This window comes from Emys orbicularis, chromosome 5, assembly GCF_028017835.1.
Source record: "Emys orbicularis isolate rEmyOrb1 chromosome 5, rEmyOrb1.hap1, whole genome shotgun sequence".
In the NCBI taxonomy this organism is placed as follows: domain Eukaryota; kingdom Metazoa; phylum Chordata; order Testudines; family Emydidae; genus Emys; species Emys orbicularis.
In genome coordinates this window covers 45354751-45373791 of record NC_088687.1, presented here as the reverse complement: position 1 = coordinate 45373791, position 19041 = coordinate 45354751, and the positions used below count along the sequence as shown (strand labels likewise).

The window sequence follows — 19041 nt, the reverse complement described above, 5'->3', positions numbered from 1 at the left end:
GTGTGGGGGTGTAGGGCAAAAGGCTGGGTGTGTGGGGGGGGTTCAGGGCAGAGGGCTGGGGGTATGGGGGTGCAGGGCAGAAGGCTGAGTGTGTGGGGGGTTCAGGGCAGAGGGATGGGGCTGTGGGGGTGCAGGGCAGAAGGCTGGGTGTGTGTTGCGGTGTGGGGGGTTCAGGGCAGAGGGCTGGGGGAATGGGGGTGCAGAGCAGAAGGATGAGTGTGTGGGGGCGGTTCAGGGCAGAGGAATGGGGCTGTGGGGGTGCAGGGCAGAAGGCTGGGTGGGTGTTGGGGTGGGGGCGGTTCAGGGCAGAGGGCTGGGGTGTGTGCGGGGTGCAGGGCAGAAGGCTGAGTGTGTAGGGGCGGTCAGGGCAGAGGTCTGGGGTGCTCAGCTCGTGGGGGTGCTCCCAGCCCCCTGCCCTGAGTGGCTCAAGGCAGGGGGCTGGAAGGGATATGCCCTGTTCCACCCCCTTCCCCCAGGCTCTGTCCCTACCTCTCTCTGCCTCCTCTATGGAGCTGTGTGCATGCTGCCGCTCTTCCCCCTCCCCCTAGGTAGGGCCATGAGCTGATTGGCGCAGGGACGGAGAGGAGGAGGGGCCAGAAAGCACCACACTGGGGGAAGAAGCGGGGGAGGGGGGAAGCTTGGCTGCCGCGGAACCAAGCTTCTGCCTCCTGCCCCGGCAGGGAGAGCGGTGGGCGGGGGGGCTGAGTGGGGCTGGGGGCCGGGACCGTGGCAGGGAGCTGCGTGCCACTCAAAATCGGCTCACGTGCCTGGTTTGGCACGCGTGCCGTAGGTTGCCGACCCCTGCTATAAGGAGCATACTACATATGCTGTGTTGTTGTAGCTATGGTGGTCCCAGGCTACTAGAGAGACAAGGTGGGTGGGTGAGGTAATATCTTTGGACCAACCATATAGCATAAGGTTTACAAGGTGTCAACATGTAGAGATTTAAAAGATGATAATATATGTAATTTGAAGCTTGTCTCTCTCACCAACAGAAGTTGGTCCAATCAACCACCATGTTTCTCAATATACTATAGTGAACCCAGCATGCCCATGTAATGCAGTTTCTGCTCTATTAACTTTAAATCTAGCCTACTAAAACAGTAAATTTGCCATAAAATATAAGGGATACTGCACCTTATTCCCCACTGCCTCACACCTTGTGTTGTCATTTACACCTATGGAATTTGAGTGCAAAGTAGGTATAAAATGCTACTCTTATGATCTGGAAGTATTCCATGCCCATTCTGCACAGTGTAAATAAATGAATAAAGTGCAAGGCAATGGATAAGAAGATCCACAATGTTTAATGACATTAAGGTGATCACCCAAATCAAGAGAAAATTCAATGCGAAGCATTATACCCCATTCCTAGTTGCTTTTTCATTTGCTTTTTTGTGCTTTTTGGTGTGTTTATTCTTCTTCCTCACTGATGCTATTTTGAATGATTTGTACATAACATGGATTATCCTTCACTTATAATATTTACATTTTTCAGGTAATTTTTATAAAAGTCAACCTCATTAATGTCTGTTTGCATTTAATAAAATCAAATACCCTACACAGTAAAATTTTAAAGTGTGTGTATAATTATTCTTCATTAGTCATTACAGGCATAAACTATATGACAACAGTCAGTTTGCTAAACAAATTATACACATTATCATCTTTTAATTCCCTACATGTTGACACCTCGTAAACCCTCATGTGAATAATCCAAGGATTAAAACCTTTTAAGTAAGCATTTCTCTGACATGTACTGACATCGTCTCTTCATCTTCCCTTATAGTATACAATAAATTTACCGGGGGCATTGTAATGACTACCGATGAGGTTCTCACATATTTCCTTGTAGTGTTTTAAAATAATGTTAAGAAAAACAAATCCAAACAAAATATTAAATTAAAACAGTTGTATTACAGATCTGATTTAAACTCACAATATTAAGAAAATTATCAAGTATTCTGTTCTCATTGTGCCTACATAGTTCAATATGCTCAATATGTAAAACATTCTAATAATATGTATGCCCAACAGGGATGTCAGAGAGGTCAGTACTTGACTTCACTAAGTATAGACATATATTAAATGTCTTTTTTTTTTTTTTTTTTACTGATGTCAAATAGAAACATGGAAAGAACCTTACATTCTAAAACGCAGTGTGAGCCATCAAAAAGTCACCATTTACACACAGTGGTAACTAAAAAAACCTGGGTACTTCAGATACAACTGTATGGTTATTGTGGATAAATAATGTCTATAAGGATGACCATTATTTGCCCGTTCATGAGCAAATGCCTTAATATCTTGCTAACATGCAACATGCATCTGCCATCAGAATTTTTAGAATACAAAGGAACACATACCATCATCTGCATCAGTAACATTAAAGTTGAGAATAGTAGATCCTGGAGGCAGATTTTCCATCAAGGACGTGCTGTATGAGGGCATGCTGAATAGTGGCGGATTATCATTTACATCTAGTATGTTGAAGTAAACTCTGATGGTAGTGAACTGACCACCACCATCTCCTGCACGGACAGTAAGAATGTAATATTGCTGCACTTCATAGTCCAATATGCGAGTCAGGTTAAAGACTCCAGTGACTGGATTCAAGAAGAACATACCATCTTCATCATCTTCACTCACAGTGTATGTGATTTCTCCATTTACACCAGAGTCATCATCAGTAGCTAAAATGGCTGCTACCAAAGAACCTACAGAAAACAATGGAAGAACTCAGTGGGAGAACAAGAATAAGGAATTTCAAAAAGACTAGAAATAAAACTGAATACTCCTATAGAACTGGTAAACAGACCATTCCTGTGGAATAACAGGTCTCTTCCTTAAGAAATAAGAGCCTCAAAATTGTATGTTTTTGTTAACATTGGGAATTAATTACATATATAGGCCCCCAATTTACCAAAGCACTTAAGCACCAAGGTCCATTCCTATTCAGCAAAGCACTAAAGCATTTGCTTAACTTTAAGCATGCAATTAGTTCCACTGAGGCACTGAAATATACCCAAATTAGCTAGATATCCTTTTTTCCCCTTGGGAATACATTTAAAAGGGACGAAACCTGTTGGGTGCCACAGAAATTAAGAGTGCGCTCTATAATTACTCTAAAATTTTAATAGATTTTAATAGAAAATATCCTTTCTATTTTTTAAACCATCCTAAAAAAAGGAGAATTTTTTTTATTAAATTCTATAAGATGGTTTACAAAACCTATAGAAAAAATATTTCATTAAACTCTACGAGACTTTTCCATAAGGGTGTGCTCAAAATGATCAATAATTTCACAGACTTTCGCTCCACAGGAACATTTTTGACTTTCTCTTATATTTAATTTTATTGTGTACAAGTTTTTTTAGGCTGCTGAGTGGTTATTCCAGTATGGTTTTTATTTTAAATTATTCTTAGGACATACAGAACCGTGGACAGGCATCTCTATTTTGTATTTAAATTGAAATTGAAATGTCACTGCATAAAGTGAGACAAAATACTGTCTTTCAATAGTATTTAACTTGCAGTGTTCAAGGAAGGGAACCTTGAGTGTAGGTAAATGCCAGCTATTAAACCTACATTTATTCTTTTTTTGAATGGAGCTGCTGAAAGTTGTAATGTCTGTTAAGTATATAACAAACTTTTCATTTCTTTCTTTTTTTTTTAAATTACCATGAGCAATAACATAATACTTGATCAGGAAACTAAAACCCTCATTCTTCACAGAGGGTCCATTCTTGTAGTCCTTAGTCAAGTATAATTCCCACTTCCTTTGAGTTTGGCCCATTGCTTTATTTTTGCACTTCTTGCTATACTTGCTATGCTATCCTTGCTGAAGTTTAGAAATTGGGTGTCAGTGTTTAAGCATTTTTAATACTAACTATAATTAAGGTCACTCCATTTCCAAAACAGAAAATCATTTTGTTGCTTTTTCATGGAACCAGATAAATTACATGCTTTACAACACACTTAGTTATATTTTAGCAATGCAACCATCAAAACTGCTCAATATCAGAATGAAAATTAGTGCTACAATTTTATCTGTTTAATCAAGCTGAACATTCTGGTTTCTGTTACAGATACTTGATTTCCTAATGTTTCAATATTGCTGATTGCAGCTAAAAGGCTGTCCTAATGCTGGATACGATTACCAAATGTATAGTCAGCATATCAGCTGCAACTGTAACTTGCAAATAAATAAGGAGCCGATCATTGCTGGCCTTTGTGCAATGTGCAGGGTTAAGAAAGGAGGCAAAGAGCCTTCATGCACCTCCGCAAAAGGGCAAACTGCAATTACAATCCCTACACTGGGTGGAATACTGGGAATGCTCCACTTGTGCATCACCTAGGACAGTGTTTCCCAAACTTGGGATGCCGCTTGTGTAGGGAAAGCCCCTGGCGGGCTGGGCCGGGTTGTTTACCTGCCGCGTCCGCAGGTTCGGCCGATCGCGGCTCCCAGTGGCCACGGTTCGCCGCTCCAGGCCAATGGGGGCTGCAGGAAGCGGCACGGACCGAGGGACGTACTGGCCGTCGCTTCCAGCAGCTCCCATTGGCCTGGAGCAGCGAACCGCGGCCAGTGGGAGCCGCGATCGGCCAAACTTGCAGACGCGGCAGGTAAACAAACCAGCCCGGCCCGGCCCGCCAGGGGCTTTCCCTGTACAAGCGGCGTCCCAAGTTTGGGAAACACTGACCTAGGACATAAGACACACCAAGTGGGAAACACCTACCTGCCCCCCGCATACTGGCCTGTCAACTGGAGCAAGATCATTGGAAAGTGGAATGGGACAAGCTGCACCATCCTAACAGTAGCACCCCTGTGTGCACCTGTGATAGGAAGGGGATGAAGGCACAATTCTGTACCAAACACTGCTGGACCAGTATATATCTAGCACATTTTGGCCTTAAGTAAATATATTGTCTTCAAATTATTACAACTTTTTATTAATTTTTGATGCTTGAATTCTATATTTTTGAAGATTGTTTTAGTGATTTAAGAGAATATTCTCATCTCAAGATGCCAGGATTATACAGTATGTACACCTGTAAACTAATTCCCATTAAAACATACTGAGCCTAAAAACACCACATTCATTACCCTAGGCAGCCTCAGTAACTATCTTTCTGTGCTTAGTACATGAATTCCCGTGGTACTTCAATCACTGCTAGAGGCTTTTTTTTTTTCAATTCACCACACTGAGCACTGTAGTGGTCTCTGAACAGTGTGCTCTTACCCACCATATGTAGTGTATTATCTACAGCATGCACAACAGCATGAGTGAAGGAAAGAATTCCAAACTTAACTCAGAATTTCCTCTCTTGGTCAGACTGAGTCTGACCCTTTAATATTATAAGGATTTTCTTTCCCTTTTGTATTTACTTCTTTTTAATGGTAGCATTAAAAAGAAAAGATCTACAAAACCCTCTCATTGATGCTCTAGTAATTCCACAGGTCCTTTGGCAGGATGCATCTACTGTTAATAATATACACATTGAGAGACTACATTACCTGATTTGTTGAAGCATAAAAATACTATGAATTCTCACAGTATATTTCCATTCCCATTCTATACAATACGATGAAAAACAACATTCATTCTGGGCTGAGGATGTGCATACCAAGTTTCAGCCCGGAGGTGAATAAGATGGAGTTATGAATAGAGCTGTGCAAAATGTTCACTTCAAATCTCAATTCACTTGAAACTGAGGCAAGTTAGGGGTCTTAGTCTATCTTATAAATATCAGTTCAAGTCTATGAAGGTCTCATATTTAGTCAGCCTATATTCTTCTGGTCCAGCTGGCTCCCCAAATTTAGCACCCCTACTCCCGCTTCCTGCTGGGACCTGATATCCACTGCCTTGGGTCTTCTGGGAACACTGGGTGGCTGCCACTCACCAACATTTTTCTGTCCATTCTCATTTAGTAGTAGAACCCAGAGGCCCCAATCAGGACTGGAGTGCTCCTTACATAAACACATAAAGATACAAGCCCTGCCCTACACCTAAAAATTGCAGTCTTCCTTTTCTGGGAGGCCTACCATTTGTTCAATAGCTAACTCTGGCAACAGGAATATCCCTTCTCCTGCTGCCTATGAGGAAAGTTAGGCCCCTTCCTGACCACCCCTAAAGACAGTCAATTTAAGGGAATGGGATTTGGCTCCATTTGGCCTTCTCCCCACCGTTAAAAAGATGGAGGAACCACAAAAATGAGGAGGGCGCCACCTGCCCCAAACACAGCAAGGTTGTCCTACCTTGCCTGAAGAAGAGAAAGGGTAAGTAAAGGCTGCATCCCACCTGGAGGCCTGTGCCTATGGCGTGAATGAGTGGGATAAGGGTGAATGGATAGAGTAGGGAGGTAGTTTCTTGGAAGCACATATTCTATAGAATTTGAACCTGCAAGGGATTATTTAATTATAGTTTTGCATCCCTGAAAAATGATGTAACAGAAATATTTGCAAATGTTTAGCACACTGGCACTATTATAAGAAAAACAGAAATAAATTTTAGCATTTAACCTCTGCGTCATGTTTCTATGTGAATGTCTATGCTCTAAATAATATGGATAAATAGTGATGGCACACATGAAAAAAATGGAATGATAATCTGCCACGTTAGCAATAAAATTAGTGTGTCAATAGTGACAATATTAGTGATCACTGCTATATAGGTCAACTGAAAATAAAGGGTGCGGACCATCAATTTTAGAAAATAACAAGGTTTATTCCTTATTTACCTGGGGTAGTATCCTCTGGTACATCAAACGAATACACAGGTTTAGAGAATTTTGGTATGTGATCATTAACATCACTAATAGTAATGTTTATTCTCATGTCTGAGGACTGTAGACCGTCATCAGCACGAACCAGCAGGGAATACTTGGAGCGACGTTCCCTATCCAAACGTTTGGTGGCTACTAGATCTCCTGACTCTGGGTCAATGTGGAAGCTGTCTTCAGCACCACTGATGATAGTGTAAGTGACAAGAGCATTAGCTCCCTAAATAAAAACAAAAGTAGTCAGATCAAGTTATTTGTCAGGCAACTCTTTAAGACCAAGTCATTCCAACAACTGCTGTCTGCAAACATTGTTCGGAACAATTTCCTTAACAAAATAGCACCCCCACACAAACACACACATCTAATATTTATTTGGACTGGACAGATAGAGATAAGATTATCAGATATTTTTTAACTCCTGTTCAAAAAGAGGATCAAATCTAGTCAGTAAAATAAAGTGCAGGGAAACACTGGTCTTCTACAGGTTTCGAAATCTGATTTAAGATCAAATCAGTTTCACCATAATCTATTTACTATATCATTTTCTCTCTTAACAGTGATTAATGTTTCTTTTTATTGTTTTATGTTTGTGAGGCTGAATTAAGTGATCAATCTAAAACAGGGCTCAATTCAGCCCTTTCTATTCCATGCCTTGGTGGACAGAGAGTAATGGAGAAGTAGCAGCCAACTGGCAAACATCCTTCTCTAAAATGTAATGATAAACTTGCTGTTTAAAATTACAGGTCACTTAGGCTACATCTACTCTGTGAGCTAGGGTTGTGATTCCCCTGCTCGTGTACACATACTTACACTAGCACTCACTGAGTGTAGCCACTGTAGCCTGGGTAGTGGCAGCAGAGGTATGCTGACCTGTGCTGAGTATAAATTCACCTGAAACTAGTGGGCTTGTACTTGGCATAGTTCAGCTATGCCTTCATTGCAACTACCAATGCTATCGCAGCTACACTGCTATTTATACTCACATTAGCTTGGTGAGTGCTAATGTGAGTACGTGTTCATAAGCAAGGGAATCACAACCCTAGCATGTAGAGTAGATGTAGCTTTAAATGCCATGTTCATATCTGGTGTCATGAGAGAGATAAAGATACTTATGTGAACATTTGGACAGTATGCCTCTTACCAAACTTTTTATCCAGAGTGTTTGTTCAAAAACCAGGAATCAGTTAATTGATAAAATAAATTAAAACGTATACATCTGCCCAGACTCAAACAGCTGTGCATAGCACTTCAGTCCACATACTCTCTGTATATTCAGGTGTACCTGGTGCACGTAATGCATTTTCCTGTAATTGTATAGTTTAACAAAAACATTCAGTGAAAACTTTGCATTTCTTAGGTGACCACACTCTTTATTATTTGTTCCATTTAACCAGTTATTCCCATTTTCTCATAATGGAGTCCAACTATGAAACTGACTGCATTTGATATGGTCTGGCAAAATCAGTAACTTTTCATAAATTAGGTGAAAGGCAAAGAAAATCAAAATACTTAAAACCCATTAAAACAAATCATCTGATATATAGAAATTTCCTGTCTACACACTGACTAAAAAAATTAGCAAAATGCAAAAAGTTGTAATTGTTAAAGCCATGGCTACTACCTGGTGCCTATGAAATGACATCACAGTTATGTTGATCTGAATGAATGCCTTAATATAATGGGTGAAAGTATGAAAACTACTGTCCAAAAGCCATTATATAAAACATACAAAGGATTTTCTTACACATTTAGAGCATGATTTTTGAAGGGGCCTTAATCTGGCTTCCTTTTTTATGTTCACAATTTTATTCCTCCCTGCAAGTAATTGCGCATGCAGCCAGTAGGTAGATGTCTATAGGCATGAGCAAAATATTGAGCTGTAGTTACCTGCTGACATAAATTACAGGTGCAAAAAGTAGGCCAGGTTTTAAAAGTCAGACCCTCAATATCCAAAAATGTATTGTGGCAAGAATATTACATGTAAAAAAAGATCATACAATTCACTTCAGAATGGAAAGGAAGATAGTTAAAATCTTCCATTGTTAGAAACACACAAGTAAAGTTGTGTATGCAATTTTAAAATACACATTGTTACAAACATCAAAAATGCATCTTGCACTCTTCAGAAACATTTTAAATAACTGGCATTAGACTATGAAAATTAAGTATCATCATTCATCCTCATTAGGGAACTGAGTGCCCCTGGAAGCCAAAGGAAAGACTCTCATTGAAATGAGGGGTTTGGAACCAGCTCTAGTATCATATTAGTATGCTTAAAAAAAAAAAGAAAAAAAAAAAAGGATGGTTATTGATGTTTTCTAAAAACACGTGCCTCTAATCATCCAGTTACAAACAATGTTAAAATTAGGCTCCACACTTACAAACAGACATGTCACTATTATGAAGTCATGATTCTTTTATTCACATTTTATCTACCAGCTACAACTTACATTGTGGATAACTGACTTACACATCCTTTCTATTAGATGCAGGGACACAAAGTCCTGCTCTTTGCCCCTACAAAAGAGATGCTACTAGGAAGAGAAACCAACGAATTGGAAGAAGAAAGAAAGAAAGGAGACATACACACATCCTTACTCATATTGGATGTGTTCTATTAGTTTGGTTATAGAAGGGACTAGATAAACTATCATTAAAACAGTCATAGAAGCCAGCACTAAGCTAACACTAAAAGAGTTATAGGATTATCCTTACTACTGTTGAGTTAACTCATTATTTATTTAAATGAAAGGTGTTTGTTTTTTAGTTAATTGATTTTATAGTTTATTGGTAATACAACTTGCCTGGTACACACCTATTGACATTGTAACCTTTTGTACAGTCAATAGAAAGTCAATTAAAATGAATAAAACATTACAATTAACATTTAAATGACTTCCCGCCCAAAAGAAATGAATAAATTAATGCAATTACACATACACACAGACTTCCAACAATATTGTAATATCATTACTAGGTCAGCCGTTCAGCTGGAATGCTTCCATTATATTCTTAATGGCTGCTCAGTTGTAATGTCTTGATAGCACTGAATCCGTATGGTTGACCATCGGATGCTAGGAAAAGTACTTATGCACAGTAGGGTTTTTCAAAGTTCTTTCTTTTCTCTTTTATTTTTATAAAATTAAAGCCCATGGTAACACGTCATAGTGACAGTAGCTAGATCTAGTCATAGAGTAGGCAAACACTGTGAAAGCTTCCCCAGCTTAAAAATACAGCCACCTTTGCCTGAGACAGTGGTTAGTCTGTAAATTTTGGATCTGGCTTTGGATTTTGGACATCTCCATAGTTCAAAGCTGTTTGGATCTGAAATTATGGTTTCAAACACTTCCCAACCAAACAGCCTTGACCATGGGCTAAAGTGAGCACTTTTAGGACTGACATGATAGTCCAGTTTCTGTGTCAAGTCAGCATGTAACATCTTTGCTGAGAATGACAAAAAGGATGCTAATGAGTACCAAACTATGGGTTTGGATTTTTTTAATCTGTACAACTGCTCATTAAAAGGTGGATTGAGAGCATCCACTCATTTCACACAGGCCAGTGAATGCCCCCAGGTGACAGCGACTTTGGCTAACAATCTTTCCATGGGAGTAACTCACAACTATGATACTTTCTGAATATACTGTGGGGGAGGAGAAGGGCCAGACTGTAGTAGAAAAGTGCTGTTGCACTTCTTTCTCAGGTGAAATTCTCATTACAGTAGTTCAGGATCAGGTCAAAATATGTTCACAAAATGGTATTATTTAATATTCTTGTTCAAATAAGAAACATTCTCTTACCTCATCAGCATCCATGGCTGTCAGCTGCATTATTTTAGATCCATCTCCTATATTCTCTTCTACAGTTAGATCAAGCATGTCTGTTGGGAATACTGGTGGGTTGTCATTGATATCCTGAAGTGTTATTTCCACCTAAGATGCAAGAAAAAAGAAGAGTTTCATGAGTGCTGTATCCGTCAGACATTGATTAAACATGAATGTTGCAAATCACCTAACTTTGAAAAAAATCAGGTCAACTATGCCTAATCAGATGAATGAGAACATTCCCAAATAACAACAACAACAACAACAGAAAAAGCTCCTAAGGCTATTAAAATTCCACGTTATTATGAAATCCTCATAGAAAAGCCTCTAACATAAATAAAGTTCATTTGACTTGTTGATAGCAATTGATTTTAAATGGTCTTAGTCTAGTTTATATTGGACTAGGTCCACTGATCAACTGTCATTGTAATCCTCAATGTTGGCCTCTGGAGGACAGCTGCCAAGACCTGGGGAAGAAGATCATTCAACCGTTAAATGCTGCCTGACATAAAGATGAGGTGGTGTAAAATTCCCCCTGAAATGTTTACATATTGGCAACTCTCAGTTCTGTGGGAGGAAAATTCCCTTGCATTTTATATTAAAAAGCATTCTGTTCTGACCATCTCTCCCCCCAAGATTCTCTTACAATTGCAAACACAAATTCCTCACTCCCTGCCTAATCACATCTAAACAAATATTCTTTTAATACGTTGTGTTTATATACTTCACAAATATTAATGCTAATTAATATTAATCTGAAAGATTGGCCAAGGTTATTTACTCATTGTTCTATGTAAGTACGATTGTTTAGTTCTCACAGGATTGCTGATGCTCATATTCAAAACTTTAGGGCTTGCTTTTTCACTGTTCACTGGGTACTGCTTGCTAAGGTCCGATAAAGGAAGAGAGGACAACAGCTGTTTTATATCTATAGTGAAAGTAAATGCTTCCCACAGGGCTCAAAACATTAAGTGGTCACCAGAATCTGAAGACCACCAAAGAGAAAACTGAGTAGCTGGGGCAGGACTGTCTTTGTTGTTTGTATTACAAACAGGGAAAGGTAGATAGGTGAGCTAGACAGAAAGAGAAACAAAGAAATGGATAACTTAAAAGAAAAAGCAGATATGCAGATTGACAGATAGAATAGTAATTGTACTTTAGTACCTCCCTTTCTCATTGCCCACAAGGGATTTCCCCACACTTGATTGAGAACATATGGCTTAACCAGGTCTGGGTATAATCAGTGCAGACATCTGAGCTCCACTGCCTGTAGTTTCTACGAGCTCTAGTAAACTACTAGATTTTCTTCTTATACTCTGCTATCACCTAACACTAAGGCAATCAATGGCAGAATCAGTTTTATTTGATCAGGAGAATGAGCACCTCAATGGTAGGAGTTTCGTTTCTGTGAGGAATAAATAGTTTGTGCCAATATACCCAGGGGCGCCAGAACCGGGGGTAGGAGGCTTACTGGCTGTAAGGGCAAGTGACAGGGGGAGAGGCAGTGGGGAGTGAGCGGGGAGTGGAGTCTTGGAGGAAGGGAAAGTGCAGGGGCCGGGACTCAGGGGAAGGGGTCATGCAGGGGCGGGCCTGAGGGGAAGGGGCGGGACAGGGGCAGGGCCATGGTTCAGGCACCGGTGGCCTCCCCAGTTTTAGGGAGCTTCCGCCGCTCCTTAATCTACTCCATGCTCTGTCTCTATCTGTGGCCTTGAGGTCACTTAATCTGAACAAGAGTCTTCCCAACTCAGTTCATCTGTATTTATCTGATCTTCTTTCTTATTGTGTCTCTCCCCAACCTTACCTCTATGTCAGTTTCAACTGCCTACTTGTCCATTCCTCCCATAAATACCTTCATGTTTTCATACATGTCACTGGCAAATTTCAGTTTTCAATACAGTAACCGTAGGTTTTTGAAAAAACTCAGAAAACTATCTAAGGACCTCATTCTACAGGGTGCTGAGAGCAATCAGTTCCCATTAGCTTCAATGAAGTAAGGATACTGGGCCCTGTATAAGCAAACCACTTTTGTTTTTAAACACTTGTTTATGTATGCTTTAGAATTTTTAAAATCTTGTTTGCAAACTTGTTTATAATAATTCTTAGAAAGTCTTAAGTTTAAAAATAATTTTATTCACTAGTATTTGTTTGCTTTCAGATCTGTGCACACAGTGGTTTGTTATTGTAGGGTTGTTCATGAGTGTTGGGCTGCTGGCATTTTTGTATGTAATTATAGAAGAGAACTGAGTCATTTGTATTACTAATAATAAACATTGCATGAACATTGTAGGAAAGCACTTGTTAAAAGTGTAAGTCAAATGTTGGACCTATCAGCTTTGAGTGCCTTTTATAGAAGGCCATAATTAATTAATTTAGATTATATTTAATTTATTTGTATATTTATTACCAGCGGTGCATAGATATCTCCCAGGATGAGACCTCATATGCCAAACTCCACCAGGAAGCTTTTGTTGCCAGATTCAAACCTCTGAAAATAAGAGTTTGTAATAAATCTTTAATATGTTGACCCAACATTAACTATAGTGTCACAAACAAATTACTCTAATTAAACAGCCAGAGAGATTCATTTTCAAAGAATTAAATTGTTCAAGAGGTTCATTTTCAAAGAGACTGAGGCAGTATTGTGACAATTACTCACAGAATGAGAAGGGAGTTAGAAATGGAAGATGAAGGATTGTTATATTTTATACCTGCCAGTCAAGTCTTGGCCCTTGAACTGGCACAGATGAAGCATGCTGTTGTTCTACTGAAACTATTAAATTTCACCAGCTACGGCTTGAAGGTACGGCAGCTGTGTAGCTTTTCAATTTATTTATTAATGCTATATATATATATCATGCACAGCTAATGTTTCAGCTGCAGGTGACATTTCACCACCAGAACACATTTTCACAATGAGTGATTGTCCTTTGTAATGTTTGTCAACTTTTGGGTTTCTTCCGGCTAATGACTTTGCATTCCAGAGGTCCCTGATCCCAATATAGCTATAATCTACACAACATACAATAGTTAGTGGAAGGGAACACAAATAGTTAGAATTGTGGGGTACAAAGTTAATTAATACAAGGACAAATTGGCTCACTGGCATTCAGGATGATTAAAAAGAAGGTACGTAAGATCAAGAAGTCATTCTGGATCTTATCCTGAAAATTCAGTGCAACAAATAAATAGAACAGCCATATTTCATACTGACACCCCTTTTAAAATGCAGGAACAGAGCTAGCTCACAATGAAACAAAAAAGGTCAATTATAATCAGAATGCAATATTTTTAGGTGTGTTTGTAATAGCAATTTTCTGATGTATTTATTTGCAGTCTACCAGGACTGATATATTGGGTCTATCTTTATGATTTATTTGCGGGTACTGTATTTCTAATTAGCCAGCCCTGTAGACAGTTGTAGTAGGAATTAAAGATAGCCTACACACAGCACTGCAAACTGAAAGAACATTGGCATATGCCCATTAAAACTGATGTCACTGAAGCAAGGTAGCTCAAGAGGAGAGAGACTATTATTTTCTCACACTCCCTCCCCACACCACCAACTGTTGGTTGCTTTGTTCTGTACCTTAGGGCCCATTTAATAAAAAAATACATTCAAATTGTATTTCTGCCTGTATTGGTCCCTAAGAGCTAGTACTTAGTCTTCTATTTGGAGCTATTGGGAAATATAGTGAGGAGGCGTGGCCTCTCTGAGACAGACGTTGGGATAACTGCAAGCCCCCTTGGTGGGCGGAGCCGGGACAGGAATTGGAAATATAAAAAGCCAGCCCTCCAGCTCAGTTGGAGAGGAGCAGGACGTCCCTCACCCGCTGCTGGAGCTCAGACCCGATAGCAACTGCTGCAGTGCCCGAGATGTGGAGGGACTGCCAGAGCTGCCGGTTGCCGGAGACATCGAGGAGTTGCTGGGGCTGCCATTAGCTGTTTACCCCAGCGAGACGGATGACGACCCTGGGACCCAGGTGCCCCCCCTCAAATGGGTGTGTAGGAAGTAGCCATGGGAGCTGTGTTGCGGCTGGATTTCCCCGTTGACCCAGTGGCAGACCACTCTGCCACTGTTAGAGCTCTGGACTGGGACGCAGTGGAGTTGGGTGGGCCTGTGTCCTCCTATCCCTGCCACCTCACCCCTGGGATGGCAGTCTCCCCACTACAGGCCAAGAGGCCTGTGTTTGTTGGCGATCCGCCAGAGCCAGGGCCCCCGACTACTTGCTGCCCCACCCTGTTTGAGGGCCTGGTCTTAAAGGCTCATTATTGCTCTGTCTTGAGTACAGGCCGGAGCTTCCTGCATTTGCTGCCCTGCCCTGTTTGAAGGCTGGAATAATAGACTTGTTACTGCACTGTCCTGACTATGGGCCACAGTCTCCTGACTTTGCTGCCCTGCCCTGCCTGAGGGCCTGGGCTAATAGACACATTATTGTTCTGCCCTAAATACCAGCCAGAGCCACCTGATTGTTGCCTCGCCCTGCCGGAGGGCCAGGGATTATGGACACTGCTGCTTTACCTTGACTGTGGGCTAGAACCCCCGAACTGTTTAGTGCCCTCTCTGCTTGGAGGACCGGGGCTCCTAGACTCAGTACTGGGTTACCCCGCCGAGTGGCAGAGACCCTGATGCATATTCCCGCAAAACTGTGCTATTCCAGAGGACTTGTAGTGAGGGGTGTGGCCTCCCTACCAGACGGATGGAGGGACAGCTGCGACCACCTTACAGGAAATTAATAACTATTTAGGAGATAGAAAATGAATTTAATAGATGAAATACTTTCACAAGCTGAGGCATGAGGGCAGAAGCTCATTGGGCAGTTGTGCCCACCAACTTTTTATAGTGTCCCGGTTTGAAGAGGTATGGCTAGTTCAGTGAATGACTTCAATATTTATTATTTATACATTTGTTGAGGAGATGGAGGGCAGGGAGGAAATACCATTCTAGAACAAATATCAAAGCCAATACATATCCTTCCTTAATAAACTACCTTTCCCTTTCCTAGATATTCAACAACTTACATTTGCTGAAAATGACCTTCCAGGTTTCACAATCTACCTCACCGGTTTCCCCAAATATTTGATTTGTATCATGGTTACCTGTGTCACAAGCTGCCTATTCACAACAAAATAAAATCCCAATTCTGGAATCTTTGAGTGAAATCCTGGTCCCTCTGAAGTCTATGCAAAACTCACATTGGTTTCAGTGGGGTCAGCATGTCAAACCTTGTGCACCTTAGCATCCCATTTATTTCAACAAGAGGTTTAGTGTACAAGGATTGCAATACAGAGTCATAATACCAGAATCAAAACTTGTTATTGTCAGTTGACTAAGAACTTGAATAGATCTACTATAGGCGGAGATAAAAAGAACAGCCTGATCACTCTACTTTTCCATAACACTTTCCTCCTCACAAATTCGCAGCCATTTCTTGCAAAACACTGAAAATTCAAGTATGCCTTTAGGATACTGGAGAATGAGGTTTGCTTTCTTATTATGCAACATATCTGCTCTTAAGACAATACAATAATATCATAATTAGGGCCTCATGCAAATATTTTTACTTGTTTAGTCCATTGAACTCAATGGTACTATTCACATAAGTAAGGGTTGCATGATTAAGAAAACATATTTATTAGAAAAGAAACCAATAATGACAAAAAGTCCGTTAGCAAAACTATTGAGTTGAAATAACAGGATAAACTTCACCCTCTACACTTGTAATTAACAATTTCCTCAGACTCAAGACTTGGTAACATTCTTACACTAATGCAAGAAACCTGCTCCTACAGCAGAACGTTCATTTATCCTCAAAATCTCTGTGCCAATATGATTGCTATGACAGCCTATGGCCTTAGATACTTTCCAACCAGGGGAAATATTAATTAACTTGAACTAGTTAGGATTATTATTTACTGTTTAAATTAATCTCTTATGTTTTTTCTATAAACAAATCCACATTACATTATGCCTTGGGGGAATGTGTAACAATAAGTTTGCTAGCATGAGGTAAGACAGCATTCAGTTCAAATTTACTTTCCTTGTTTTATTTGTTGTTGTTGTTGTTGTTCTTTTTTAAATACAAATATGAGATTAAGAGATCTTTTCTCCAGCCAAACAACTTCAGGTCTAATTATACGTAAATAATCAAACTGAGAGCTTACATCACAAAGCAATCAATCAGATACTATTTATATAAGTAATCAGTTAGGGCTTGATTCTGCACTCATTGAAGTCAGTAGCAAAACTCCCATTAAATTCAGTGGTTCGGAATGAGGCCTTTACTCAGAACAAAGCATGAAATGCCGCTTTTCTGGTTAAACCGTATTGTTTCTCAGGAAACCACATTTCTTCTCAAGCTCCCAGTTGCACGTGTGAAAGCTACAGCAAGCTTTAACTTCCTCTGTAATGATGCTTCCTAAGCAGCAATAATGTCTCACTTGCTGTATGACTGTGTCATTCACTGGAATGTTGCATGTCTTCCCAGAATCCTGGCATACCGCCATAGTTTTTGTTTTGTGCACATTCAACTGTAAACTATATTCTTTGCCATATTATTCTACAATCACCACAACTTTTCTATTCACAGTAGGGCATTTTTTTCCTATGAGGGTTAGGGTTTCCAGGTGTCCGGTTTTCGATCAGAACGCCCGGTTGAAAAGGGACCTGGTGGCTCCGGTCAGCACTGCTGACCGGGCTGTTAAAAGTCCAGTTGGTCGCCCGCAGCATGGCATGCAGGGTGCCGGGCAGGCTCCGTGTGGCTCCCAGGAAGCTGCCAGCATCTTCCTCTGGCTTCTAGGTGTAGGGTTGGCCACGGGGACTCCATGCACTGTCCCTGCCCCGAGCGCCAGCTCTGCAGTTCCCATTGGCCGGGAACTGTGGCCAATGGGAGCTGCAGGGGCGGCACCTGCAGGCGGGGGCGGCGCACGGAGCCACCTGGCCGTGCCTCTGCCTAGAAGCCTGAGGAAAATGTCACTGTTTCCGGGAGCCACCTGAGGTGAATGCTGCCTGGAACTCGTGCTCTGCACACCCTCCTGCACCCCAAACTTCCTCCCAGAGCCCGCACCCTGCACCCCCTCCTGTCCCCAAACCCCTCATCTCCAGCCCCACCCCAGAGCCTATACCCCCAGACAGAGCCCGCAATTTCTCCCGCACCCCAACCCCCTCCTCCAGCCCAGAGCCCCATCCTGCACCTTGAACCCCTAATTTCTGGCCCCAGCCCAGAATCCATACCCCCTCCCATACCCCAACCTCCTGCCACAGCCCGGAGCCCCCTCCTGCACCCCAATCCTCTCATCTCCCAGAGTCCACACTCCCAGCCGGAGCCCTCATCCCTCTTTTGTACCCCAACCCCCTGTCCCAACCTAGTGAAAATGAGCAAGTGAGCGAGGGTGGGGGAGAGCGAGTGACAGAGGGAGGGGGAAGGAGTGAGCGGGGGGCAGGGCCTCGGAGAAGGGGTGGGGCAAGGCTGTTCAGTTTTCTGCAACCCTAATGAGGGTACATAGAGAGAGCAGTATTCTTGAGCCTTCTGCACACTCATGCCAAGGCAGAGAGAATATGAACTGGGTGGGTGAGTGACCCTCCCATGCTCACATAGTTCTCAGCGTTGAATCAGAGTCTAAAGCATTTTATTTTGTCCCTCTGGCACTAATCCTACCAGGTTTCACAAGAGGAACTCCCAACTTTCTTCAAAGGCAGTCCCACATAAAGAGGTCTTCCAGGATCAAGCCCTGAGTAGCTTTATTCTTCATGCAATTTTTTTAAAGTTATTTTTAAGGGCCAGGGAAAGTGTCAACTAAAGCCAGATAACATTAACTGAAAAAGATGAGTGTCCAATTTATATATATTATATACACTCAATTAACCTGTCCCCATATCTCTATGATATAATCTACTGAATTATTAAACGGCTGCTGAAAGTCAGGTTTTACATTTTTAGTCAAAAGAGCCCCCACCTCCAGCAACAAACAAAACCCTAGACAATTACTGCTGAATGGGCTAGACAAATTCCATGCTTAACATAAAATGAGTCATTTCAGTTCTGGAATAAAATTATTTTAGTGACCTAACCTATGGGGTTTATGAGCTAAAAGGTATGTAAAGTAAAGCAGAGATGCTTTCATCCAATTGCATTTGGAGGAAATGTGCCAAATTCTACCTTTACATAGACTGGATTTGGATGGAATATGGTCCTGTGTGTTTAAGTCTCCATAGGCCCATTATTTATTAAATTTTATTTAGAGGCGAGGGAGGAGATTTAAAAGGTACAAAGTGAGAAACAATACATTTTTTTCCCAACAAAATTTCCAATTGTCCAATGAAAACTAAGAAACAAAAATGCCACAAAAATGCTGAGCTAGCTCATGTGGCAGCAACTATAGTATGCTTGGCAGCAGAAAAAATATGCAATAACTCTTCCTACCACCACTATGTACATTT

The 19041-nt window shown here is 41.1% G+C and overlaps 1 protein-coding gene across 1 annotated transcript in view; it reads right to left on the bottom strand.

Moving 5' to 3' along the window:
* FAT4 (FAT atypical cadherin 4) overlaps window positions 1-19041 on the bottom strand; it is a 227467-nt gene that overhangs the window by 100177 nt on the left and 108249 nt on the right. The window contains exons 2-4 of the mRNA XM_065405846.1: window positions 10581-10712; window positions 6739-7000; window positions 2367-2717 (exon numbers count right to left, since the gene is read on the bottom strand). Of these exons, the coding sequence (XP_065261918.1) occupies window positions 2367-2717; window positions 6739-7000; window positions 10581-10712 (745 nt within the window). The remainder of the gene's footprint in view (window positions 1-2366; window positions 2718-6738; window positions 7001-10580; window positions 10713-19041) is intronic.